This window comes from Mirounga angustirostris, unplaced genomic scaffold (assembly GCF_029215605.1).
Source record: "Mirounga angustirostris isolate CCGP_5_RB_7025 unplaced genomic scaffold, mMirAng1.0.hap1 SCAF_10, whole genome shotgun sequence".
Taxonomy (NCBI): domain Eukaryota; kingdom Metazoa; phylum Chordata; class Mammalia; order Carnivora; family Phocidae; genus Mirounga; species Mirounga angustirostris.
Window position 1 is genome coordinate 74,970,033 of NW_026991718.1, and position 27,202 is coordinate 74,997,234.

Genomic DNA, 27,202 nt, shown 5'->3' on the forward strand with positions numbered 1-27,202 from the left:
TCCGCCTTGCGTACAGCCTGCACCATGGGGATGGAGAGGGCTTGGGGCAACACGAAGTGTAATGAAGCCTGGTGAAGGAATGCAGGATCAACTGAAGGAATAAACAGTGTCCTGTTTATCTCCCACACAACCAAAGAGAGCTGGCATTCAGAGCAGCTCCTGGGCAGGGGCTTTACAGAGATGATCTTTCTCGGTCACTACCTGCCAGTGTCTACAGAGAAGGACACTGAGCCTCAAGCATATTTAGGAACCTGTCCAGAGACAACTGGGATCAGTGCTGGGGGACAAGGGTCTGGTCCCTTCTGGAACACCGCACTCCCTTTCCTTTAAAGCCACCAAGCTGGGCCCTGGTGGGACTTCACATCTTGCCGGCAGCAGTGGGACAGGCAGATCCTCAAAGATGTCTCCTTGTGCATAGAGAGCGGGCAGGTCATGTGCATCTTAGGGAGCTCAGGTAAGCTTGGGAAGGAGTACTTTAAATTTACATTCTCAATGAACATTCAGAAAAGGCTTTGGCTTGCTTTGAACATTGAGGAAATAGGTTTAAGTTGTAGCAAGAAAGCTACAAGTTTGATGCTAGAATGAAATCGAATGACATGTCTTACTGAATGGAATCTGGTACTAATGTGAAGCCTTCAGAGAGATCCTTAGAAAAGAATAAAGTCCTGCCTAATATGTCAGTTAATTCCTATTTCAAAGTATGGAAAGTACTGAGCATGGTGCCTGGCATGTAGGGTTGCTCAGTAAACACAATTCCCCTGATCTGTCCCCTGCCAAGAGGCAGGACAAGGAATTAAGTAAGCACAAGGGTGCATGCTCATTTAGTCCCATATTCATTATTAAAAAAAATTATGTATTTCAAATAGGCAAGAATAGCAAATAATATAAAGAATATTTACATATTAATATCTGGTTTTATCAAATCTTTTGACAAATTTTTTATTTAAATTCAACTTAGGGGTGCCTGGGTGGCTCGGTCAGTTAAGTGTCTGCCTTCGGCTTGGGTCATGATCCCAGGGTCCTGGGATTGAGCCCTGCATCGGGCTCCCTGCTCAGCAGAGAGCCTGCTTCTCCCTCTGCCCCTCACCCCGCTTGTGCTCTCTCTCTCTCTTGCTCACTCTCAAATAAATAAAAAATCTTAAAAAAAAAAAAAATTCAAGTAGTAAACATACCCTGTAAGGCTTTGTCAAATCTTAACATACCCTGTAAGGCTTTGTCAAATCTTAACATTATACCATATTTGCTTCAGATCCTTTTGTTTTTAAGGAATTAAGTATTGCAGACTCCACTGAGGCCGTCTGTGTGCCCATTTCCCACCTTCTCCTCCTCTTTCCTGGGATATCTACACTTGAGGCTGAATCACGGTTTGTCTTTGTGCCCCTGCATCAGCCAGTCATTGTCCTGGGAAGGTCTAGCCTCCAGAGAGGCAGCCTCTTATGTCTGAGGGCAATGCCCCGTGGGGACCGCAGCTGTGAGTCCTCAGCTGGAGGATAGGTGCATTGAGTCTGATGAGGGGCTCTGTGTGGACACCACAGGGTCCGCTACACTAGGTTATCTTACACAATTTAAAGATGAAAGATTCTCACAGATTGGCTTCAGAGGAGCGTCCTGGTTGAGTCCTTGCTTGCACTGACATTGTTGACATTTATGGGCACTACACGCTTGCGTTACTCTCTTGAATAGCAACGGGTAATGCAAGTCTGTGACAAAAGTCAAGCACGGACAGCCTCATTTGATCTGGGGAGTTGAAATCCATAGCCATTCCCCTGCTACAGCAGGTAAATACTGGGTAACAATAGTAGCATTAAGATTAAAGGAGAAGGAATTCATTGACTAAAACTGTTATATTTTGCTGAGATTTCCTGTCTGTTCCTATTTCCAATTTTTAACCTTTTCTTTTTTTTTAAGATTTTTATTTGGTTGGGGGTGGGGCAGAAGGAGAGACTCTCAAGCAGACTTCCCTCTGAGCTTAGAGCCCAACAGGGGCTTCAATCTCATGACCCTGAGATCGTGACCTGAGCCAAAACCACAAGTTGGACATTTAACCGACTGAGCCACCCAGGTGCCCCAAACCATTTCTAATATCCAGGGCCATTCTAATTTTCCTTTTGATAATTATATTTTTCTTTAAGAAGAGGAAAAGCTGAGTTCTTCCTATAATTTATTGTTTGTTGCCTGCCTTCTGTAGGATTAGGGTGGTTATATTGCACACAATAAAGAATGAACTCATCTCAGGGGCGCCTGGGTGGCTCAGTTGGTTAAGCGACTGCCTTCGGCTCAGGTCATGATCCTGGAGTCCCTGGATTGAGTCCTGCATCGGGCTCCCTGCTCAGCGGGGAGTCTGCTTCTCCCTCTGACCCTCCCTCCTCTCATGCTCTATCTCATTCTCTCTCTCAAATAAATAAATAAAATCTTTAAAAAAAAAAAAAAAGAATGAACTCATCTCAGAAAGGTGTCCCATAAGCCAGTGTCACGCTTCATGCACATCTCAGGACAGTGGGTGGGAGGCCTTGATCTGGGAGCTCATGGGCTGGTTTCTGATGATACCTAATCATGGCTTTATGACAACATCTATCATTTTATATACTGACCATGGATTCACAGGAGACTGCAAGTTCCCCCGGGGTGGGAGCTTTATCTTTGTTTTGTTTTTTCCCTGCTGTAGTCTCAACAGGGCTGGCCACATAGTAGGTACTTAGTAAATATTTGTTGAATCACTGAGTAAACAAATCAGTTCTATGAATTACTGCTAGTGTTTCACAAAACGATGACTTCATCTAACACAGGACTGTTTCTGAAATCGTTATCACTGAGGCAAAAGAAGACTTAGGTGTTTAAAGTCTCATGACAAAATGGTATAATGCAAGTCTGCCTAGGGTCACCCAACACTCCAGGGGAGAGTAACTATATTTAACTCAATATTTGCTGTCAATTGGGACCTAGACTCTGGGCTGCTTTCTCCCTTGCAGAGGCCTATTTAGTTAAAATTTCTGTCCTAAGGGAAGATAACCCCAAAGGTCCTGGTTTTATTGCCCGGTAGGGCATTAACCTTTTGTTTTCTTTTTTTATTGCAGTAAAATACACGTCAAACTTACCATCTTAACGATTTTTAAGTGTACAGTTCAGTAATAATAAATACATTCACGTTGTTGTACAACCCTCTCCACCATCCATCCCCCTAGCTCTTCATCTTGTAAAACTGAAACTCTACACTGATTAAGCAATAATGCCCCAATCCCCTTGCCCCCAGCCCCACCATTATACTTTCTGTCTCTATGATTTTGACTACTCTAACTACCTCACATAAGTGGAATCATATTTTGTCTTTTTTGTGGCTGGCTTATTTCACTTACCATAACGTCCTCAAGTTTCATCCATGTTGTAGCCTGTGTCAGACTTTCCCTTTTAAAGCTGAATGATATTCCATTGATATATATACCATATTTGCTTATCTATTCACCCATTAATGGACACCTGAGTTGCTTCCACATTTTAGCTATTGTGAATAATGAAATGAAGATGGGTGGACAAATAATCTGTTTGAAACCTTGTTTTCAATTCTTTAGGGTATTTACGAAGAAGTGTAATTGCTGGGTCATATGGTAATTCTGTTTTTAAGTTTTTGAGGAACCTCTGTACTGTTTTTCACAGTGGCTATACCATTTTATATTCCCACCCATAGTGCACAAGGATTCCAATTTCTCCACATCCTTGCCAACACTTGTTATTTTCCAATTTTTTGATAGTAGCAATCCTAAAGGGTGCAAGGTATTATCTCATTGCAGTTTTATGTCTCTCTCTTTTTAAAGATGTTATTTATATTTGAGAAAGAGAGTACACACGCATGAGAGGGGTGGGCAGAGGGCGAAGCAGACTCCCTGCTATGAGCAGGGAGCCCGATGTAGGGCTCCATCCCAGGACTCTGGAATCATGAACTGAGCCGAAGGCAGACGCTTAACCAACTGAGCCACCCAGGCACCCTCATTCCAGTTTTAATTTGCAGTTCCCTAAGGCTTAGTGATGGTGATTTATGTGCTTATTGGCTATTCATATATCTTCTTTGGAGAAATGTCTAAGTCCTTTGCCCAATCTTGAATTGAGTTCATTGGTTTTTTGTTGTTGAATTTTAGAAGCTCTCTGTATATTCTGGATATTAATCCGTTATCAGATATGTGATTTGCAAATATTTCCGCATCCTGTGGGTTGCCTTTTTACACTGGGGATAGTGTCTTTTTTAAAAAAGTTTATTTAAGTAATCTCTACACCCAGTGTGGGGCTCAAACTCATGACCCCAAGATCAGGAGTCACACGCTCCTCCAACTGAGCCAGCCAGGCATCCCTGGGGATAGTTTCTTTTGAGGCACAAAATTTTAAAACTTTCAATTTGTCTATTTTTTCTCTTGTTACCTGTATCTTTGGTGTCATATTCTAGGGCTTTAACTATTTCTATGTCTAATTTTGCATCTTATTCTGACCTTTTATTTTCTACTGATTATACATATTAGTTTCTTGTGTCCTTTTTTTCCTTCTATTCTTTTTTTGAATGAACTTTTTTACTCTGCTAGTCCTTTCATTAATGAGTTGAGTAAACAAATTTCTATGTAAAAAGTATCCCAGAACTAAGTGGCTTAAAACAATAAAACTTATTATTCTCTCTCAGGGTTTCTATGAGTCAGAAATTTGGAAGTGACTTTGTTGGGTAGTTCTGTCGGGGGTTCTCATGAGGTTGTAGTCCGAAGTCTGCTGGGCTGCAGTCATCTGAAGGCTTGAGCAGGGCTAGAAAATCTTCTTCCAGGGAGGCTCCCTTGCATGCTGGCTAGCAGGTTGGTGCTTGCTGTTGCTCAGTGAGAATGTGTCACATGAGAAGCAGAAGGCCCAAGAGAGAACCCTGAATGTCACCCAGAGGAGGCTGGGAAGGAGCAGCCAGACGAGCAGGATTAAACCAAGAGGATGAAGTAGCATCAAAGCCAGGGGATGGAGATTTACAGAGAAAGGCAAGCAATAGTATAAAGACCGCTGAGAGGTCAGCACACAGGAAGGTGCCCACCAGATATGGCAACAAGGAAGCAACCTCGATGACCTCAGGGAGGTCAGTTTTGATGTTGTGATGTGATCCAGGCTCCAGGATATTTGTAGCTTTTGTCAGAGTGGAGATTGGATCCCAGAAACAGAAGGCAAGGCGTAAAAGGCCTAGGATCATGACTGGGAAATTTCAGAACATGTTTTGAAAGACAACTCAAATGATGTCACCTTTCATTCCCCACCCCCCCATTTCGTTTCTTTACAGTCCCTCTCCTCTCTTCCCACCCTGACCTCTATTGAAGATGCTGGAGCTAACTCTGAGCTTGGTCAGCCATGGGTTAGATAAGAAGACAACTGCTATAGGAGCTTGGCTTATTCTTTGTACCCCTCATGGCAACAGGCAGTTTCTTTATAATATTTGTACAAAAGATCTCTTTGGTTTTGCACAAGTCATCATATCCTTGGTAGAATTCTCTTGCTATCTTTTCAGACAGTTCAGAACCTTCTGCTTATTTCCTCTGTTAATCTAACCTCTTAGGAGCCTGGTGATGCTGGTTCCTGTCTCCGTTGACTCTCTGGGCTCATGTAGGTTTATGTCCACTATGAGCAGAAGGGGCTGGCTGGTGCTTTATCCTAATGGTATCACCTAACTTCTAACCAGAGAAAAACCAAACCAGGGGAAAGCTCTTAGCAACAACCAGCTGGGTCATGCCCAAGGCTCTCAGTGCAGGCTGAGGCCAACTTGATTTTACTAAAGGACTTGTGAGGCTAGTGCTTCTCAGACTCTGATATGCATGGGAATTACCTAGGGATCTTGGTAGCAGAATGTGATTCAGGGGGCCAGGGCCTGAGATATTCTGCATTTCTAGCAAGTGCTCAGGTGATGTTGCTGGTCTTCAGATCACACTTCATATCAAGGCTCTAGGTAGTGTCCCCTACTTTGAGGAACCACCAGATGACCCCTGGGGGGCGGGTTCAGAAAGGAATTCAGATGTCCTAGATCCAAACTGCCTAGGTTTTCTTTTTATTCTGATCCTGTATTTTCTTTTTCAACTCAAAACAGCTGTAAAAGCCCATAAACAGGCAGACAAAGCCCCTCCAGTCCTGACTGGGATGAAAGAAATGGCTTGTCCCTCTATGACTCAGGAGACAAGCTGGAAAGACTCATTGGTACCATGAGAGTCTGACCCAGGGCGTTATGGAGAGAGCAAGTTGGTGCTACACCAAGGGTACACCAAGGGTCTGGGGACAGCCCAGCAATGCCTCATGGAAGGAGTCCTCTCGGGCCTTGTTTTCTTGTCTCACAAGCTTGGGGAAAACCACGCTGCTGGATGCCATGTCCAGGAGGCTGCGGCGCACGGGGACCTTCCTCGGGGAGGTGGTTGTGAACGGCCGGCCACTGCACAGGGAGCAGTTCCAGGACTGCTTCTCCTATGTCCAGCAGGTGGGCACTTCCCGGGCCCCTGCCCCAGCCGCCCACGGCCTGGTCTCGGCCTGGTCACACTGATGCCTCCCGCCTCCCTCTCCCGCAGAGCGACACACTGCTGAGCAAGCTGACTGTGCATGAGACACTGCGCTTCACGGCACTGCTGGCTGGGCGTCTTCCAGAGGAAGGTGGGTAGCCGTGGGCCTCCTGCGGCCCTGTTCCTCAGGGGGCCGCCCGGCGGGGGCTTCGCACCTCCCTTCCCTCCGCTTGCCCATTCCCCCTTCATTCCTCATCCCTTTAGTCTAGACCTGTGCTGTCCAGTACGGCAGCCACTGGTCACCTGTGGCTTTGAGCACTTGACACGTGGCCAGGCCTAACTGAGATGTGCTATGAATGGGAAATGCAGAATTTTAGAAACTTAGTCTGAAAACACAGAATGTGTAGTATCTTATTAATTTTTAAAATATTGGTTACAGGGGCGCCTGGGTGGCTCAGTCGTTAAGCGTCTGCCTTCGGCTCAGATCATGATCCCAGGGTCCTGGGATCGAGCCCCGCATCGGGCTTCCTGCTCTGTGGGAGGCCTGCTTCTCCCTCTCCCACTCCCCCTGCTTGTGTTCCCTCTCTCGCTGTGTCTCTCTCTGTCAAATAAATAAATAAAATATTAAAAAATAAATAAAATAAAATAAAATATTGGTTACAGGTTGAAATAGTAGTGTTTTGGCTGCACTGGGTTAAATATGTTAAAATTAATTAAACTTGTTTCTAAAATGTGGCTTACATTATATTTCTACTGGATGGCGCTGGTTTAGGGACTGTTTTTGAATAAAAATGGTTGTTTTCCTCACTATACTTTGCCCTGTTGAGACTTTTCTCAACTTTCTTTGAGGCATTTTGAATGTGCCTCATCCAAACTAGATTAAGTTAATGAAGGAAAGAATTATTGACTTGTCTACTCTTTCGAGGTTTCAATCTATTCCTTTAAATGTATCTAATTTGGAAGTAGTCATAGGTAAGCCCATGGGGACCTTACCTGGAAATGTTGCCTTATTTCTGTCTGGACTGGAAACAGGGAACTAAGGATACATAGGTTTGCCACCTACAAAGCAGGAACAGTTCCCTGGGAAATAGGCCCTCAGAGCCACCAGAAGAGACCGGCAACATCTGCCTCAGAGGCTTCAGCAAAGCCACAGTGAGGTTCCTCCTGGGCACGCAAATTGTATCTGCAGCTCAGGCTCCAGGGCTGGCCTTCTTTCATGCCATTGAGGCCCCAAGGAAATCCTCCATATCAGCTGAGGGTACACCATTTTTATCAGGCATTGCTGAGTCTGTCACCAGGGACTTGCTCAATCTGTCCCTGGCATTGGACTTTTCAGACAGGGCTTGGAGAGTGAAATTAGGTCTAAGCTGTGTCCCAAGTACCAGAAGATTAGTTTGATGATAATGTCCAGGTGAGTAAAGGTCATTCTTCTGTTTGAGAGTCCTAGACAGTGCTGAAGGATAGCTTTTACTCCAGAGGAGTCTTAGCAAGGAGCGTGGCCCTTAAGAAGGACCATCAGCCTCACAGTGATGCCTAGCGCTCTTTCCTTCCTGGAGGCTACCTTAGAGTGCTCAGAAGGCATTGCAAGGCTGTTACTATGCAACTGGGATATACAGGCATACCTCGGAGATACTACAGGTTTGGTTCCAGACCACTGCAATAAAGCAAATATCAAAATAAACAGAGTCAAATGAGTTTTTTGGTTTTCCAGTGCATATAAGTTATGTTTACACTAATACTCCAGTCTTTTGGGTGTACAGTAGCATTGTGTCTAAAAAAAAAAACCAATATACTTATCTTAATTTAAAAATACTTTACTGACACAGACACGAAGTGAGCAAATGCTGTTGGGAAAATGGTGCGAGTAGACTTGCTTGACACAGGGTTGCCACAGACCATCAGTTTGTAGAAAATGCGCTGTGAAGTGCAGTAAAGTGAAGTGCAATGAAACAAGGTGTGCCTGTACTCTGAACTCTCATAGCCGGCTGGCATCAGTCAGGCTTTGTTCACACACAGTATTTCGCCGCATCCTTGGCATCATCCCTTGCCGCTCCCCCTGCTTGTGCCCTTTCTGTCAGAGGTATTATCTTCTGACACACAAGATTAAGATCAGACAGTTGGGAAGGGCAGAGCTGGAATGTGAACCCAGGCCCTCTAGCACCATCATGACTCCCTGGGCTCCTGGGATCTCCTGAGCCCCATTGTGATGAGAGAAGATGGAGGTCAAGTTCAGCCCACACTGAGCACAGGCATGTTCACACGACTGGGTAGCCCTGATGGTGAGTGACAGAGGAGTCCATCTGCAGACTCTCTCTGCTTGCTTTAGTATTTCTGTCTCTAAAAAGGGCAGGAGAAGATCCTATTGGTATTTGGGTGGCAGAAATGTGGTCATAAACAGATTTTTCTGAGTTGGTGATCCACTTATATCACATATCCCATTGAGAGAATAAACCTAAGAAAGCCACCGAGCTCTTCCCCACAAAATGCACATGTTTGCATAAATATTCAGAAAATTCATGGATGCCTTGAAATCGATTGATGGCAAAAATTTTCCCCCTGGAGGCATCTGGGTGGCTCAGTCCATTAAGCGCCTGCCTTTGGCTCAGGTCATGATTCTGGGGTCCTAGGATCGAGTCCCACATCGGGCTCCCTGCTTCTCCCTCTCCCTCTGCCGCTCCCCCTGCTTGTGCTCTTTCTGTCAAATAAGTAAAACTTAAAAAAAATTTTCCCTCTGGTAAATGTTCCTCTGGTACTGGCAGTCCCTAAAAGTCCTGCAAAAGTTCTCCCTGCTTGAAAGTACTTTCTGAGCAAATCCAGTCCACAGGGTGTAAAATCCTGACAAAGTAATTTAGTGAGAGGGAGGTGGTGGTGATAGTAGAGGACAGAGCACAGCATCTCTCTCCTCTGAGGAACCTGAACATAAAGCTGTGCTTGACATGGGCAGGCTGTGTCTGCTGGACTGTTGGCTAATCATTGAGCTTCATGGACCACTTGAGAGAACCCAGACAGTTCTCTCAGTCCCATCTCTGCCACTTGCTAATAGTGTGACCTTGGGCAAGTTATGCACATCTCTGAGGATCTGTTTAATAATGTATCTCTCCTGGAGTTGATGTGAGGAATGAGTCAGTTTATCTGAGAACATACAGCATAGAGGTTGATGATCCCAGTGCATCCCAAGGATCCCAAGGGTTCCTTCTAAGACACTGTGAATTGCAATCCCAATAGTGTTTGCTAAACATGGGAGAGGCTTTGGGAAAGAGCATGGGACATTGAAACAGGTTAAATACATGTCTTCTCTGTCCATCCCTTCTGAGCCTGGAGGGGCAAGCTTTATTCCTTTCTTGCTGTTGCAGAGCAGATGAAAGGGATGCTCAGGAATCTGCCCTGGCTGGCGAGCACCCCAGCCTGGCCATGTCAAGCAAAACTCAATTCCAGAATCCTTCTATTCTGATGACAAAAGGAGAACCCTCTTTTTTCCAGAATAAATCATACTGGTTTATTTATACATTTTTAACCTTGTTACTCCTTTGGATCTATTTCAGATGTGTCCTTCTTTTAGTCAAACCTTCACCCATGCTGCTGATTCCACCCCTTGGCTCCACTGGAACTTTGTTCCACAGATATCCCCTCTTTTACTTCAGCCTATTTGTTGTTATTTTTTAAGGCAGTGTTTTGTTTCTTTTTTCATTATAAAGTAACACAATCTCATTAGAGGTATATGGAAATGAAACTCATTACCATATATATAAGTATTTTCAGTCTGTTTCTAGTGCCTTTCCTCAGGGCCCTATGCAGATAAGGGTAATCAGCAAGGCAGGGCCAGAAGGAGAGATTTTTGAAAAGGCCTCTGGAGATAGGCTAAGCTGATGAAGGAAAGGAGGGGAAGGGAAAGGCCAACTTTCTTGATTAGAAAGTCAGTAAAGAACTTTTCTAGTTGTTACTGTTGTGGGGGAGTTGAGGGAGGAGGAGGAGTAAGGAGATGGTTTCAGGGAGTGGCAGAGTCTAAGATAAATAAAGTGAGGAGAAGTGGGGGACAGGACATTAAGTGTGGCTGCAGGTTATAAACTGGGCCTCCTGGGAAGTTTTCAGAGAGTCAAATAAAGATTGGCATTGTTTTTTTTTTTTTTTTTTAATATTTTATTTATTTATTTGAGAGAGAGAAAATGAGAGACAGCATGAGAGGGAAGAGGGCAAAGGGAGAAGCAGACCCCCCGCTGAGCAGGGAGCCCGATGTGGGACTGGATCCCGGGACTCCAGGATCATGACCTGAGCCGAAGGCAGTCGCTTAACCAACTGAGCCACCCAGGCGCCCAAGATTGGCATTGTTTTTAATTATTTTGGTAGCTGGATTATATTTGATGCAAAATCACACTGAGATTGGACCACACAGGACTCCAGGACTTATTTGGGTTATATAAGGGTAGCCAAGATTCATTCAAACCAAATTGGACTTTTTTTTTTTTTTTTTTACATATAAAACACTTATAATAAAATTTCAAAAACCGAACACTTAAAAAAAAAAACACCTGTATTGTACCTATGCCTTAAGGGGCTTTTTCTGTGTGCTGGACTTAATGCAGCATCTGAAAATAGGAGTCCAATGACCTCTCCATTGTCCTGGTGAATTTCCCTGAAACAAATATAGTTTTTGTTGCTCTAGAGACTTTTGAAAAACAGTTATTTATTTTAACCTGACACATGTATTATATTATGACTTAGACCAAATTGGGTTTTATCGTTAATAGGCATGTTCTCCCTAGGGTATGGTGAGTCTGAAAGTGGCCTGAGCACTCAAGGGAAGCATGCTGCCTCTCCCATGCCATCTGCACTCCATGAATTGGGGCAGCAGTCCAGCAGTGACCAGCCTTCCTGGACTTTGTGTCTCCTTCAGGTGGACGCAGTCATGGTGGAGCTGAGTCTGAGCCACGTGGCAGATTGATTGGCAGCTACAGCCTTGGGGGGATTTCCAGTGGCGAGCGGTGCCGGGTCTCCATCGCAGCCCAGCTCCTCCAGGATCCCAGTAAGTGGGTCCCAGAACTGCTACCTGGGCATCTTCCATGTGTCTGCAGACATTTTCTTTTTTTTTTTACAGTCTCCATTTGGAAAGGGGTTTGTGTGGAACTGACATTACTGAGGTTTTTCAAACTGGGGACCCAGTTTCTTTGGAAATACTACATAGTTCCTGATGCTATTCTCTCCAAGTACAAAACAGCTCTTGGACTTGGAAACACTGCATTGTGGGGGCTATGGAAAGCCAATGAGTTTTGGTGTGCCTAGAACTTTAAGAAATGGCAGGAATTAAAGCAGGACTTTGAATGATACACAAAAAAGTGTGTATTTTGGAGGGAGGAGCTATCAAGATGGGGTAGCCAGTCACCTGCCTCTCCTGCCGGGTTTGGTCGTTCTCCCCACCACTGGGGAAATCTCAGCTCTTACAAGCACCTGGAAAAGAACGTGCTGCACCTGGATTCCCCACTGGGGCACACTACGACTGCCTGCTCTTCAGATGGTGGTTGGTCACTAGAAGGCAAAGAAGAGAGATGCTCTTAAGAGCCCTTCTCACCTTCTGGGTAGAAATAACCACAGTGGAACCCTCTAAAGAATCTAAATGCCTATCCCAGCTCAGACTGTTTTATGGGACAGAGTTTTTTTGCCGTGCAAAGACCCTGTTAGTGTTGGAAAATGCTCCACATGAAGTGAGGTTATGTTTTTTTAACCAGCCTCTTCTCAGCCTTTTGAAAACAACTTGGTGCCCACTAGCCAGCCCTTGTTCTTTGTCATGGTCCTCTGGGCAGAGCCCAAACAGTCCATAGTATCTTGTAGCAGCCCTCTCCCCTCAAGGATTAAGGCCAAGATGTGCTCTGGAACTGGGAGGTGGGTCCTCTGAGGTCAGGCTCCTTCGCTTGGGCTCCGGCTGAAAGCCAGTTTACATGCAGGTACTTCTCACGGTGCACTGTTTGGATAGGGCAAGATGGGATGGGTTAAGACATCTCCATAAGGAACTGTTCAAAATTCTGAGTTTAGAGTCCATAGCCCAGTCTTGTCAGTGACTCAGAAACCCGACCCTTCCTTGCCTGCAGAGGTCATGCTGTTTGATGAGCCTACCACAGGCCTGGACTGCATGACAGCAAATCAGATCGTTGTCCTCCTGGCAGAGCTGGCTCACAGGGACCGCGTTGTGATTGTCACCATCCACCAGCCACGCTCCGAGCTCTTCCAGGTGAGGGGGAATCTTGTTCCTGCTTAACTCGTCAAGGGTGGGTAGATGTATGTGTTGAGCTGGGGATCGTGAGGTAGAGATTAGTACTTGTCAACCAGGGCCCTTGGGGCCAATAGGTCCTGATATGGGAAGGGCACCTGCCATGTACCAAATACTTTCTATGCACTAGTTCATTTAGTCCACACAACAATCCTATGAGGTGGGTATCAGTATTGTCACTTTACAGAAAAGAGGGAGACTTAGAAATGATGCAAAATTGAGTTAAGGATCTGAGATTAAATAAACATCTAGTCCAAGGTCATTCACTCAGGAGCATGGCTGGTCCTTGATCAAACCCAGGACTACAGGCCAGGTCCAGGAGTTCTTTTCCACTCCAGATGTGATGCTGGGCCCAGGCCAGATGCAGCACGATGCACACTGGCAACGCAGGCTAAGAAAAATAGGGACATGCTCTGTGTGTCTCCAGTGGCCACAGTAAGAATCCTGATGCATGGCTGGGATCAACAGGGACTGACTGCTTGGAAATTTATTCTCCAGAGGATATGGTGACCTGATACACACTAATGCCATCGATTTTCTCATCAGCTCTTTGATAAAATTGCCATTCTGAGCTACGGAGAGCTGGTTTTCTGTGGAACACCAGCGGAAATGCTTGATTTCTTCAGTGGCTGCAGTTACCCTTGTCCCGAACATTCAAACCCTTTTGACATTTATAGTAAGTTTTTTTTCCACATTTCCCATCGTGAATGTTCATTCAATTTTATCATCTCAGATTTCTGCCTAGATGTCAACAGCACTAGTGGATTTTATTCTTGCTTTTGTTTTGGTGATTTCACTCTTTAAGGAGTTAATTTGGCCGGGTCAGTTAACTTGCCATAGATGACCTATCAGAATGAGGTGGGGGACCTCTCTTAAATTGCTGCATGTCCACTTTGTCAGAGAAAAATCAGCTGAGTTTCTAAATCCTCCCGGACAGCCCCAGTTGAATTCTCAAGGCCTTGCTGGTAGCTTTAAAATATTCTGATTTTATAGGTGGGCATGATCACCAGGTGTTATTCTGATGGGATGAGGCATTAGCTAGTACTCCTGAATCAATGATGAAACATGTATTATTAGCTATTATGCATATATATGCATTTAAAAACACATGGGTCATTTCTTTTGGGAAAAAAAATTAGTGGACCTGATATCAGTGGATACCCAAAGCAAAGAACGGGAAATAGAAACCTACAAGAGAGTTCAGATGATTGAATCTGCCTACAAAGAATCAGCAATTTATCGCAAAACCTTGGGAGAACATTGAAAGAACAAAACACTTGAAAACATTACCAATGGTTCCTTTCAAAACCAAAGATTCTCCTGGAGCTCTCTCTAAACTGGGTGTTCTCTTAAGGTAAGAGCTTCACCCATTTTAGGTGGTTAGACATCCACCAATAAAAGAAAAAGAATTAAAACAGGGTTGTTTGGCTTTCAGGAGAGTGACGAGGAACTTAATGAGAAATAAGCTGGCGGTGATGATGCGTCTCGTTCAGAATCTGATCATGGGTTTGTTCCTCATCTTCTATCTTCTGTGGGTCCAGAACGATGTGCTGAAGGGTGCTGTCCAGGACCGCGTGGGGCTCCTATACCAGCTTGTGGGTGCCACCCCATACACAGGCATGCTCAACGCTGTGAATCTGTGTGAGTGCCCATGCCCAGGAGGTGCACCCCGGGGGCGGGGAGGGCACTTCCTCTCTTCCTGATTATCGCCCTTCTCCAGCCGGCATCTTGCAAGACTCCATCATTATAAGACTACTTTGCTGAGCTAAACTTGGCCTTCTCCAGATTCTCTCCCTGGGGAAGGGTTAACTACTGAGTTACTAACATCTTAGTGTGAATTAGTTCACCAAGTAGATCTCCCTGAGGGTCTAAGGATCCAGGGAAACATGGAGTTAGGAGCTGCTGATGGGGCAGGGTTTGGGAAGGGTTTTTTAAAAGATCATTCTTGGTATTCCCATCTTCACCATTAGGATGTGCAGCCCCAGGGGCCCAGATACCTGCCAACTTTGCACTATTCTTTTTGGAGCCAATTTTAGGACAGCTAGCACCTAATTTTCAAACTCTTGAGAATCCAGAAGCAATACCTAGTTGCCTGATGTTCTGTGCCAAGACCCTGCACAAAAAGAGGACAAACTACCTTACATCATTCATGGCCCTTTTGCACATGTGTTCTTTAATTTGTGACAACGCTCCCCTGACTTGAGAGAGGAGGAAATAAATTTTGACAGCTTTTGCAACCATACTGTAATTCAGATAGAGAGTTCTGTGGATAGCAGGTTCCCTCTTTCCATGACTAGGGAGCCCCAGCTGGTCCCCACCACCCAGCCCTGACGGAACTCAAGTTCAGTTTGGGCTAGCCCTCCTGCCCTTAGCTGTGTGGTGACCGGCTATTCTGAAACCTGCCTCTGTGCCCGGTTCCTGTGCTGCGAGCTGTCAGCAACCAGGAGAGCCAAGACGCCTTACCCCGGAAGTGGCAGATGCTGCTGGCCCACGTGCTGCACGTGCTCCCCTTCACTGTCCTTGCCACCGTGACATGCAGCAGTGTGTGCTACTGGTAAGGGGCTGTTCAGAGGTGTTCAGTCCTCCTGGCAAGTTCCACATGGCCAGTGGGACTGATGGAGGGGAGCTCCCTCTTCTTGGCCCTGGGGGTCTGTCTTTGCCCATCAGTGCCCAGTACAATGTCCTGTGCTTCCGGACAAATAAAAGAACCCAGCCAGGGCCACATGGGACCTGAGAGCAGACCCGCAGGACTACATGGTGCCAGGGACTGGCATGTCTCACATACTCTGCAGGGTCTGGGCAGGGAAGATTGCCCTGAAGTCGTTGGGATCCAGGTGCAGAGGCAGCAAGGAGCTGCCGAATCTCAATGAAGCATGGCTCCTGGGCTCCTGTCAGCTGGAGCGGCAACCTGCCTGTGACATCACAGGCAGGCGTGAGGGGGCTTGAGCAATGGGAGAGGGGCTGCGGGAAGAGGCACTGGGGCACCACGAAGCATCCCTGATGCTCTTAGGTTTTGAGCGATGGTGTATAGACAGTGCTGCTTTTTGTTTCTTAGAACTTTTCAAAAATATAAATCCGAAAACGTGTACTTATCTGCATGATCTGTCATCATAGGGAGAAGTAGCTTCCCTAATTCCCATGGCTTTCCCCTAAGATGGGGGTAGTACCTGGTATTCTGTGACTCTAGTAGTGCAGTCGTGCCCAGCTTGTCGTCCAAGGAGAACTTCAGGCAGTGCTTGGGATGCTGTCTTTCTTCAGGCCGTGGGATTCATGAGCAGGTGCTCCTGACATAGCCAGTATACAGACCCATGGTACATAATATGAATAATTATTATGAACTAAGTAATACATAAGTAAAAGACAAACCAGGGTCTAGTAAGTTTGAGCTCCCAGATGAAGAGTGGGAAGGTCTTGGTGTAGGTGGTTAGAAGTTGGTATCATTCTGGAGAGTGACAGAGGCAGAACCACTTGCTCCGAGTAAGCAGGGGGGTGGGCTCCCCACTGAGGGCGATGGCAATCATCACCTATAAAGGTGGTGCTATAATCATCCTTGTTTGTAAAGGAGCAAACTGAAGTACAGATGGGGTAACTATCTTCCCCATCTCACATCCATTATCCCAGTTAATTACAAAGGAGAACAAGAGCCCATTTGGTTGAGAGAACAACTTGAGAGATGAGCATCATTCCAATGGATAGAAAAGGGAGCAAGGGCGTAAGTTCAGGAGCAAAAACACGTAAGACCTTTCCAGAGAAAAGGTTCAGTTGTGCTGTGGAAATGAAGGATTGGAAGCAGTAGTGAAGGATATGACTGGCCCCTCGAGTGGGGGAGGTGTGGAATGCCAGGCTAAGGGGCTGAAATGTCCCTTAATGGGACATAGGAGGGGATTTTGAACCAGGGAGTGGCCCATCTGTGTTGGACTCTGGAGGGTGAGGCTGGCACACCTTGGCAGCAGACTGGAGTTAGGGCAGAGATAGCGGACAGCCTAGTGAGGAGCCTTGGCAACAGTCTATGGGAAAGGCAGAGGCCCAAACGGAGAGAGCAGCAGTGGCAACAAAAGGGGGCGAGCACTTTGAAATGCTGGGAAAGTAGAATCGAATGGGCTCAGAAACTGAGGGGATTTGTTGGTCGTAAAGTCACGGATGATGCCTGAGTTTTCCACCTAAGGGAGTGGGATGGTGACAACATCATTATCAGGTTTGCCAGGGAAGAGAACGGATTTGAACACGTTGCATCTAGCATGCTACAGGACACCCGACTGGACATGTCAATCTGAGGTTTGAGTGGTGGGTTGCAGCAGAAAGAAAAAGAGTGAGGGGCTAAAGGCCTGGGAATGGATTTTATAGGAGAGAGTACTGGAAGGGGAGGAAGCAGTCTGAGTGTAAACCTCAGGAGGCACATTTGGAGGGTGGGAAGAGGAAAGTGATCCAATGGCAGAAGCAGAGGTGGTGGTCAGACAGGGAGAAGGAGAAGCAGAACCAGGCAGCATCAGAGAAGCTGGGGGAGGAGAGCATTTCAAGGAGGTGTAGTTAATATCCATTCATATTGCAGAGCTTCACAGAGATGAGGCATCAGATTAGGAGGTCTTTGGCAGTCTTCCCAAAAGGAGCTTCAGTAGAGTGGTGGCGTGCAAGTCAGATTCACAAGGGAACAAGTAAGGAGGGAGAGGGAAGAAGCAGATGCTGCTTGAGAAGCTTGGCGGTATAGGGTAGGATGACGAGAAGGCAATGGCTCACATGGTTCTCAGGCTCAGGGAATGGATGTTTTAGGATATGGTAAATAAGACCGTCAGGAAAAACCATTAGATTGAGAGTTGATGAAACTATAGCAAAAGAGAATAATTCACAGATCAAGTTTCCAGGGTAGTGCAGGGTAGGGATAGGTGAATCAGGATAACATAAAATCAAGGAGCAAGTAGGTAGGATCCACTTGGCAAAGATAGGGGGAAAAGAGAGAGAGCGAGCGAGAGAGAGAATGAGCACAAGACATGGAAGATGAAAAGTTAGGGAAGATAAAGATAGCGAGAAATTCATAAAATGGGAAATGAATCCATCTACTGAGCACTGGGGAGAGAGTTTGATATTGGGGAGAGGGTAATTTATTTATTTATTATTTATTATTATTATTTTTTAAGATTTTTATTTATTTATTCACGAGAGACAGAGAGAGGCAGAGGGAGAAGCAGGCTCCCAAGGAGCAGAGAGCCCGATGCGGGACTCGATTCCAGGACCCTGGGATCATGACCTGAGCCGAAGGCAGACGCTTAACCATCTGAGCCACCCAGGCGCCCCTGGGAGAGGGTAATTTAAAGCAGAGGTATATATTAGACATGAGGGACAGGCCATTGGAGCCCAATAAGCAATGAGAAAAAATTAGGGGTCTAGAAGTCAGGTGAGGCAGAGTGGATCTGATTAGTACAGTAATATGCTCTGTTCAGCACACCTTCAGGGAGAGAACTTAAGTGAAAGAACAGGGCTCCCAAGGTGTGGGGATTGGTAAAAGCAAGGAATAGCAGAAGGGGGTAAGGACCTGAGACAGCTTGGGGTTTGGGGAAACAGGAGACAGGAGGGACGCCATGATCAGAGAGAGCACTTTCAGAATCTGAAATCTTGGGAAAGAGGAAGAGTTCTGAGTAACATTTAAGTCCAAGATTTGGTGAATGATGAAGATTAGGTGGGTGGAGCCAATGGAACTGATCAGGTTACCTAATTAGGAGGCACTGATGTTGATGACTGATCAGGAAGGTTAAAAAGACCTTGAGGATAATGATAGTGGACAGGAATGCTGACCATGGTCCAGATGCTCTAAAATCATCAAAGGTGAGAGAATCCCAGGATTGCACTGGGAAAGAGAATTAATAGTACAAGCAAACTTCATGATTTGTATAAGAGGAAAGATAGATGGCCTTGGAGAGTGGTCAGGAGCTTTGCATAGAAGACATGCCAACTCCCTTTTCCTTACTCTACAAATGGAAGAAAGAGCAACCATGTCTAATGGTTGTTGAGGACATGCTATCACCAGGGAAGTGTATTTAGTGGAAGGAATATAAGAGTTAAGGGGCATGGATGTAGGGAGGTCTGTTTACAAGAAAATGAAGATCAAATCAATGGAAGGGGCTGGTAGAATAAAAGACAAGAATGGAATGGACAGACCTGGGAGGGCTAATTCACCAGAGGATGGCGGCAGTGAAGGGTTTACACGCTGGCAGCAACCCCACATAACGGGGATGGAGGAGCAGAGAAGCAGGCTGAGCGAGCCCTTAGCACTGGGGGAGTAGGCTAGCTAGGGTAGGGGCAGTGCCAGCTAGGCAGAACGTGGTTATTTATGGAGAAGCCTGGCGAGTTCAACCACTCTACTAATTGCCCCGGTTGTGACCACTGTTCAAGCGTTAATATTTTTTTTTAATCTTTTTTCTTTTTAAAGATTTTATTTATTTGACAGAGAGACAGTGAGAGAGAGAACACAAGCAGGGGGAGTGGGAGAGGGAGAAGCAGGCTTCCCGCTGAGCAGGGAGCCCGCCGCGGGGCTCGATCCCAGGACCCCGGGATCATGACCTGAGCCGAAGGCAGACACTTAACGACTGAGCCATCTAGGCGCCCCAAGCGTTAATATTTTCCTCTGAGAACTGAAGGAACTGTAAAAGCGAAATGGTGGCACACTAAATTGGAGCCAACAGAAACAATTTGTGCTAATGAATGGTCTCAAAGTTTGGCTCTGTTCCGAAAAGGCCTTTCAAAGGGGAGTTGGGCTTACCCTGCAAACTCTTCCCACCCACTGACCACCATGGATTTATTCATAGAAGGCACGTGTGGTATTCTTAAATAATCCTTGGAGAGGAAACTAAAGACCTTATGTTTTTCTAGGACTCTGGGCTTATATCCTGAGGTTGCCAGATTTGGATATTTCTCTGCTGCTCTCTTGGCCCCCCACTTAATTGGTGAATTTCTAACTCTTGCGCTACTTGGTATGGTCCAAAACCCAAATGTGGTCAACAGCATTGTGGCTCTGCTCTGCATTGCTGGGATACTTGTGGGATCTGGATTAGTAAGGTAAGATACGACAATTCAAAGGATTTTCATTGATGATTTGTGGTTAATGATCACTCGGTAACAAGAAATTAAGAGAGAAATTGCAGAGGAGAGCTATGTGATACTGGCTAAAGGTATGTATTACCTTATGGTCTGGAGTGTTTCTAGTGCTTGCTTATCATTATTTAGATCTGTTTACCATTTGTTCAGTAAAATGTCTTCACACTGAAAATCAGGAAATGACAATTTAGGCATGTTATTCATATGAGTCACATGTAGTAACAGGAGGAAAACCAATCCATCCTCTGGAAAAACAACCTATTATTACAAGGTAAATAGCATGCATTTAATTCATTCCTGCCCTGGCACTGTGGAGTGTCTCTATTCTGGTTCTCAATTCCCAGTTTTTTTTAGGAAGTAAGAACAGTCAGATAAGAGCTTGCATGATAAAAGACTGACCAAGAAAATATCAGGACTGGAAGGACAACACACATTAAATGTTAACTGTAATTATCTATGGGTAATAATTTATTTTAATTTTTTCTTCATATTTTCCTTTGTTTTGCGAATTTTTATAATATAGCACTTTATAAGCAAGAAAAAACATATATATACACACATACATATATTTTAAAAAAGCAGTAGCTGAAAGGGTGGAAAATTTTAGAAGGGTGACAAGTGGTCGCAGGCAGGTGATGTGAGCGGGATCTAGAAGTACTCTGTGGGTCCCTGAGGAAATGTGAAGGTGGCTGGTTCTTTGATTTAAAACTCCAGAGCATCCGCTATATGTAATTATATTTATATATTTATTTAACTCTCAGAGCAATCCATGTTTGGGTAAGAAAACTCAGCTTGGACTTGACTTTACTATAGTCAAGCCACTGTGAAGACCCAGGCCGCACGCAGCTCCCTGGAAAGAGGACTGACCCAGGAGTCAGAGACTTCCTCTACCACTTATCTGCCACATGACCACAGGCAAATCACTTTTCTATCTAAATTAGTTTCCTCATTTATAAAATGGAGCTCGTGATCTCAGTCCCACCTGCCTCAAGGGAACAGGAGAAGCAAATGAGATAATCAACAGGAAAGCACTTCATAAGCTGTAGTGAGTTATAAAGCAAAGTGAGCTGGTTTTGATCAGTTGAGGACTATGTTTATGACACCGTTATTACATTGTATTTGTGTTGCTTAAGTGATTGTTAGCATCTATAAAAAATGCACAAATCAAATCAAGCCAGCAAGGTACAGATCCAGCATTGGGCAGGATCTCCTCTTGAATGTTTGAATCATTACCTGTTCCAGTCAGTCTGGCACTATTTTGTATATTTGGTTTGTAGAAAAAGGGGATTCATTGTTCTGAAAAGAGAGGCAGTGGCCCGCATTACCAGAGGCTCCTGGGTTTTTTGCAAAACCTCAACATCCAGGCTTCACCTGGATTCCACTCCCATCACTGAATTGAAACTCTTCTCTTCAGGGGCCAGCCACATCAACCTCCCAGTCATAAAGTTCACATTCTTCCCTCAAGTCATCGCCTTTCCTGACTGCCTGCCTGCAACATTTGCATTTTTGGCTGCCTCCTCCTTTAAACACAAATAGAAATAGCTTTGTTCTTTTTACTTTCAAAATAATGCAAGTTCTTTGGGGGAGAAACTGTACACAATACAGAAGTGTATAAGGAAGAAAGTAAAAGTTACTGAAGTCTCACAACCTTCAGTTAAATTTTGTTGTGTATCTTGCTAGACTCTAAATCTTTTTTTTTTTTTTTTTTAAGATTTTATTTATTTGACAGATACAGCGAGAGAGGGAACACAAGCAGGGGGAGTGGGAGAGGGAGAAGCAGGCTTCCCGCCGAGCAGGGAGCCCGACACGGGCCCGACACAGGACCCTGGGATCATGACCTGAGCCGAAGGCAGCCACTTAACGACTGAGCCACCCAGGTGCCCCTTATGTAATCTTTAATGAAAATGAGATTGTACTATTGTGAAGGAGTTAAGTATGCATCTAACGATATAATGTGGACAGTCCCGTGTCAATAAATTTAGATCTATGGTTCCTTCCGCTCTGAAATACTCCCAGGATTTCTAGGACGTAGCCTTATTGTCCCCCCGTGTCTTTCACAGACCTGTTTGTGTCCCTTTGCCACCCACACGAAGCCTGCCTGCTGTTCCCTTGGCTAGCTCAGCTCTCTCTGAAAGCCCGTCATAGGCTGCTTCTGTTGCAGCCTTCTTTTCAAAGGATGGCAGCCTCTGGAGGCCAGTAGCTGGGCCTCATTCGCCATTACAGTTCTTCTCAGTGGCTGGCCCACAGCCTTGAACCAAATAGGTTTGCAGAAAATGTGCCCTCACACTGGAACAGTCACCATCTTCTTTGGGTTTCTTCTTTGCTGTCAAACCACAAATGCACGTGGAGCCTCTACGTGCAGTATTCCACCCTGTGTGGTGCTCTACCAGATGAAGGCCCATGGTTCCTACCTCAAGGAGGTAACTTTCTGGCCAGCCAGGCAGCCAGCCTCTCATGGCCATCATCCTGTAGCAGGCCTTTGTCGTCTTATACTTGAACTACTGCTGTCACTGGGTCCCTTTTGCTTTTCTGCTTTTCCTAATCTGCCCTTATTATGGTCCCTCTACTTGCTGGTGCCACATTAATTTTCTTAGAACACTGATTTTATGATCTTTCAATATCAACCCGCTGCAAGGGTCCAAAACGCAGGTTCTTGGCTGTCATTCCAAACTCAGCTTCAGATCCTCTGTTCCAGCCCTTCTGGCCCATTCAGTCCCATATGCAGTCCTTGACATGCCTGTGCTCATACTGTCCTTCCTTCCTAGAATGTCCTTTCTCGTCCCTCTTTCTTCCCCAGGTTCCTACCTATCCTTTCCAATTAGCAGCCTCTCAGTGGGCGGATTGAATTTTGTGCCTTAGAACTTTGCCAATAACTGAAAGTCATGGGGTTGGGGGGTCACATGGGAATAGGTAAAAACCATAAATACTAAGTACAAGAATGTCATGGACATGTGGTGCTCGATTATTATACTTGGCACAAATCGTTTACCACTGTGTATTTTTATAGTCTTAAGCATATATATTCTATGTCCCCAATTACATTGTGAGTTCTCTAGGGGTAGGACACTTCTTTTGAATTCCTCAAGCGCTTAGAACTAGTGCCTCGCAAATAGAATTTAATACATATTTGTTGATTTATATAAGTTATATAGTGGACAGAAGAGGCCATAAGGTCAGCAAAAAGACGGAAGAGGGGACAGAGTTCATTTTCTTTCTTTAGATTTTTTTTTTTTATTTATTTGAGAGAGAGAGAATGAGAGACAGAGAGCATGAGAGGGAGGAGGGTCAGAGGGAGAAGCAGACTCCCTGCCGAGCAGGGAGCCCGATGTGGGACTCGATCCCGGGACTCCAGGATCATGACCTGAGCCGAAGGCAGTCACTTAACCAACTGAGCCACCCAGGCGCCCTTTTTTTTTTTTTTAAAGATTTTATTTATTTGACAGAGAGAGAGAGCACAAGCAGGCAGAGGGAGAGGGAGAAGCAGGCTTCCCGCGGAACTGGGAGCCCGACGTGGGGCTCGATCCCAGGACCCCAGGACCATGACCTGAGCCGAAGGCAGCCGCTTAACCGACTGAGCCACCCAGGTGCCCCCAGAGTTCTTTTTTTTTTTTTTTTAAGATTTTATTTATTTATTCATGAGAGACAGAGAGAGAGAGAGAGAGGCAGAGGGAGAAGCAGGCTCCCAAGGAGCAGGGAGCCCGATGTGGGACTCGATCCCACGTGGGATCATGACCCGAGCCGAAGGCAGATGCTTAACCATCTGAGCCACCCAGGCGCTCCAGAGTTAATTTTCACAGCGAAAACCTGCTTGCTCTCTCCGTCCTCTCCCCTTGTATCATAGTTAATTCTCACTTCACACACTAGCTCCTTCAAATCTGTTTAATCACAAATATCGTCCTCTAAAGTGATGTGTTAGGTGTGTTTTCTTTCATGTTTATATCAGTGGTGCTTATCAAAAAAAATCAGACACCAATCCATCATCAGGGGATTGTTAAATTAAGATTTCTACTATAATGGACCACCGAGCTATAATTAAAAATGATGGAGTGCTATGCTTACTGATTTGGAAGGCTGCCTGACACATATGTTTGGTTGAAAAAAAGCAGGTTAGAAAAGAGCATGAAGAGTGATTCCACTTACGTAAAATTTTATAAACACAATACATGTTACACATATCACCAAAATGTTAACCATAGTTATTTCTGGGCAGTGGTGTATCTTTGTACTTCTCAGTACTGTTTGTTTTCCACAGTGAGCACAATTTTTATAATGAGAGATAAAAACTATATTCAAAATGGGAAACATAAAATGAGGGTTGCCTTTCTTTTTATCTGGTAGGATCTGTTACCAGAGCCTACTGAATTTCAGCTCACTCTCTTTTTTCTTAGAAACACAGAAGACATGTCCATTCCTTTTAAAATCTTCAGTTATTTTACATTCCAAAAATACTGTTGAGATTCTTATAGTCAATGAGTTCTATGGACAGAATTTCACTTGTGGTAAGTACTCTATTTTGGAATTTTTTTTTTTTTTTTTTTTTTACATATTACTCTGAGGAAGCAGTTCCCTGAGGGAAATGTTATTTTTTAAGTAAAAGCTGTAAATAGATTTAAAACCTTGTTTTGAAATAAAAGTCTAACATTTTTTCTGATTTTTAAAATAAAAGTCAAGTTAGTCACCTGTCAAAGGCCAACAGCTTAAGGCCACTCTGATGTTTTTAGAAAACAATAGACCTGGGGCACCTGGCTGGCTCAGTGGGAAGAGCATGCAACTCCTGATCTTGGGGTTGTAAGTTTGGGGGTAGAAATTACTTAAAATCTTTAAAGAAAAATGATAGACCTAATGTACACCAAGGTAAACTCTAGTTCTAGTATACTCTGGGTAGAATCAGTTTTTTTTTTTTTTTAATTTTATTTATTTATTTGACAGAGAGAGACACAGCGAGAGAGGGAACACAAGCAGGGGGAGTGGGAGAGGGAGAAGCAGGCTTCCCGTGGAGCAGGGAGCCCGATGCGGGGCTCGATCCCAGGACCCTGTGATCATGACCTGAGCCGAAGGCAGACGCTTAACGACTGAGCCACCCAGGCGCCCCTCTTTTTGTTTTTGTAAGATTTTATTTATTTGAGAGAGCATGCTTGCATGTGAGTGGGGGGTGGGCAGAAGGAGAGAACCTAGAGCAGACTGAGCGCAGAGCCGTACACAGGGCTCAACCCCAAGATCGTGAGATCAAGACCTGAGCTGAAACCAAGAGTCGGATGCTTAACCGACTGAACCACCCAGGCACCTAGAATCAGTTTCTGTACATACTGAACAGAACAGGTTGAAGCAGGTTGCAGTGGCATATTGTTCCCTAAAAATGTATGTAGTATATAGCTGAGTAAAGCCACTTTTGGCAAAAGTCTGTTCCCCAATCCCATGAGAGGCAGTGGGAGTATAACAAGGTCCTTCTGGCCATGAAAATCCCAAGCCACTTCACAAAGGCAACTAAAGAAAAGGGCAGAATTTAGTAGTTCTAAATATTTTTAGGTGGTAATAGCAGTAACCTTAGGATATTCAGTACTAGATGATCATAAGTGATCATGATTTTTATCAGTACTATGGTAATGAATTTATACCCCAAATGGAAACCCATTTTTTTTTTTTTAAGATTTTATTTATTTGACAGAGACACAGCGAGAGAGGAACACAAGCAGGGGGAGTGGGAGAGGGAGAAGCAGGCTTCCCGCTGAGCAGGGAGCCTGATGTGGGGCTCCATCCCAGGACCCGGGAATCATGACCTGAGCTGAAGACAGACGCTTAACGATTGAGGCACCCCGAAACGAACCCATTTCAATCTTCAAATGAAGCCAGGACCCAGAACACTCACTATTGTTTCATCTAAAAATGAATTCCAGGGTCTCTTAAATGTCCTGTATCTTTCATGATGAAGGGTACTCAGGGGGCAGTTGGTAAATACTTGATGAAAGTACCTGGGAAGCATCATATCTGATACTGTCCATCTCTTCCCTGCAGGCAGCTCAGATGGTTCTGTGACAACTAATCCAATATGTGCCTTCACTCAAGGAATTCAGTTCATTGAGATAATCTGCCCGGGTGCAACATCCAGATTCACAACAAACTTCCTGACTTTGTATGCCTTTATCCCAGTTCTTGTCATCCTAGGAATAGTTGTTTTTAAAATAAAGGATCATCTCATTAGCAGATAGTAAAGAACACTGCTGCTAAAATGACCTTAAGCCCTAGAGGTGCAGGACTACTTTGAATGTCTGAAATAAGAAAGCCACGTGTTTCGTGATAGTACATCTTAAGTCTTTTAACTCCATCTGTGCCCCTCAGATCCATGCAGGCTTTGAATGATATTCCGACTCGCAGGGACATGTGCTATTTGGAAACTGTGAGTGAGCTGGTCCAAAAATGTAAATAGTAGTAATTCATAAAGTCATGGGAGACTAGTGTGACTGTTTTCTTTGTTCTAGACACAGAAAAATAGGTCAGTTAAAAAATGTTCACAGGGCACCTGGCTGGCTCTGTTGGTGGAGCATGCGACTCTTGATCTCAGGGTTGTGAGTTCGAGCCCCACGTTGGGTGTAGAGACTACTTAAATATAAAAAACATTTTTTTTAAATTATGCTTACAAACAAAATTATGCTTACATTTGATAAAAGATTTGTTAAAAAGAAAATTTGGTTATTGACTGTAAGTAACAAAAAAGAGTTGTGGGTTTGAGTGAAGCAAAGCATCCTGCAAAATTGGGGGATGGGTGGGAATGCTTTATCATTGAAAAACCCACATTTATGTGTACATGTCCACATGAGGGTCTGAGTTACCCAGTCATACTGAAAGGATGTTGGACAGATGCTGGATGATGAAGACCCCTGATACAGAGCACCTGGTGATTTTTTGGGAGATAAAAATGAAAACCTGCGGGAATGGGCTGAACTGAGATCACAGCATACCAGACAGACCTCAGGTAATGTCTTTAAAGATTAGTTTGCTGTTTTTCCACTTTTCACTTAGTTTACTTATAAAATCAAAAGTGAATGTTACTAGATAAAGTGTATGCACTGAGAAATGACATCTTTAAGGCTAGAGAGGAGGGGTTATTTAAGTCCATACAGAAAAGCTGTTCAGCTGACACAGTATTTACACTAAGAAGAACCGGGTTACACACACAAAATTCAGGTTCTTGAATTGTAAAGAGAAAGAATGCTGATAAATATAGAGATACTTGTATTACATATTTTTAGGGATGAAATGATGTATATAGATGATTAAAAATGGGTTCTATACTAAATGACTGATTATCTTTCTGACTGATATTCAGGTAATTCACGTACAAGTCTGAAAAGACCCTGTCTCAATGTTACCATGG

The 27,202-nt window shown here is 44.6% G+C and overlaps 2 protein-coding genes across 6 annotated transcripts in view; one reads left to right on the forward strand and one right to left on the reverse strand.

The window, feature by feature from the left end:
* ABCG5 (ATP binding cassette subfamily G member 5) overlaps window positions 1-27,202 on the forward strand; it is a 49,519-nt gene that overhangs the window by 11,897 nt on the left and 10,420 nt on the right. Inside the window, 15 exon segments of the mRNA XM_064573533.1 lie at window positions 333-470; window positions 6,331-6,466; window positions 6,555-6,636; window positions 11,201-11,419; window positions 11,422-11,505; window positions 12,566-12,705; window positions 13,291-13,420; window positions 13,884-13,996; window positions 13,998-14,098; window positions 14,180-14,385; window positions 15,160-15,298; window positions 19,606-19,791; window positions 24,219-24,281; window positions 24,283-24,329; window positions 25,843-26,800. Coding sequence (XP_064429603.1) covers window positions 333-470; window positions 6,331-6,466; window positions 6,555-6,636; window positions 11,201-11,419; window positions 11,422-11,505; window positions 12,566-12,705; window positions 13,291-13,420; window positions 13,884-13,996; window positions 13,998-14,098; window positions 14,180-14,385; window positions 15,160-15,298; window positions 19,606-19,791; window positions 24,219-24,281; window positions 24,283-24,329; window positions 25,843-26,036 — 1,978 coding nt within the window. The 3' untranslated portion in view covers window positions 26,037-26,800.
* The window catches only part of DYNC2LI1 (dynein cytoplasmic 2 light intermediate chain 1), a 43,603-nt gene continuing 42,250 nt past the window's right edge, over window positions 25,850-27,202 (reverse strand). For all 5 annotated transcript variants that reach the window (XM_045885086.3, XM_064572551.1, XM_064572546.1 and 2 more), the window contains one exon: window positions 25,850-25,988. The gene's annotated coding sequence lies outside the window, so the exon portion shown is untranslated. The remainder of the gene's footprint in view (window positions 25,989-27,202) is intronic.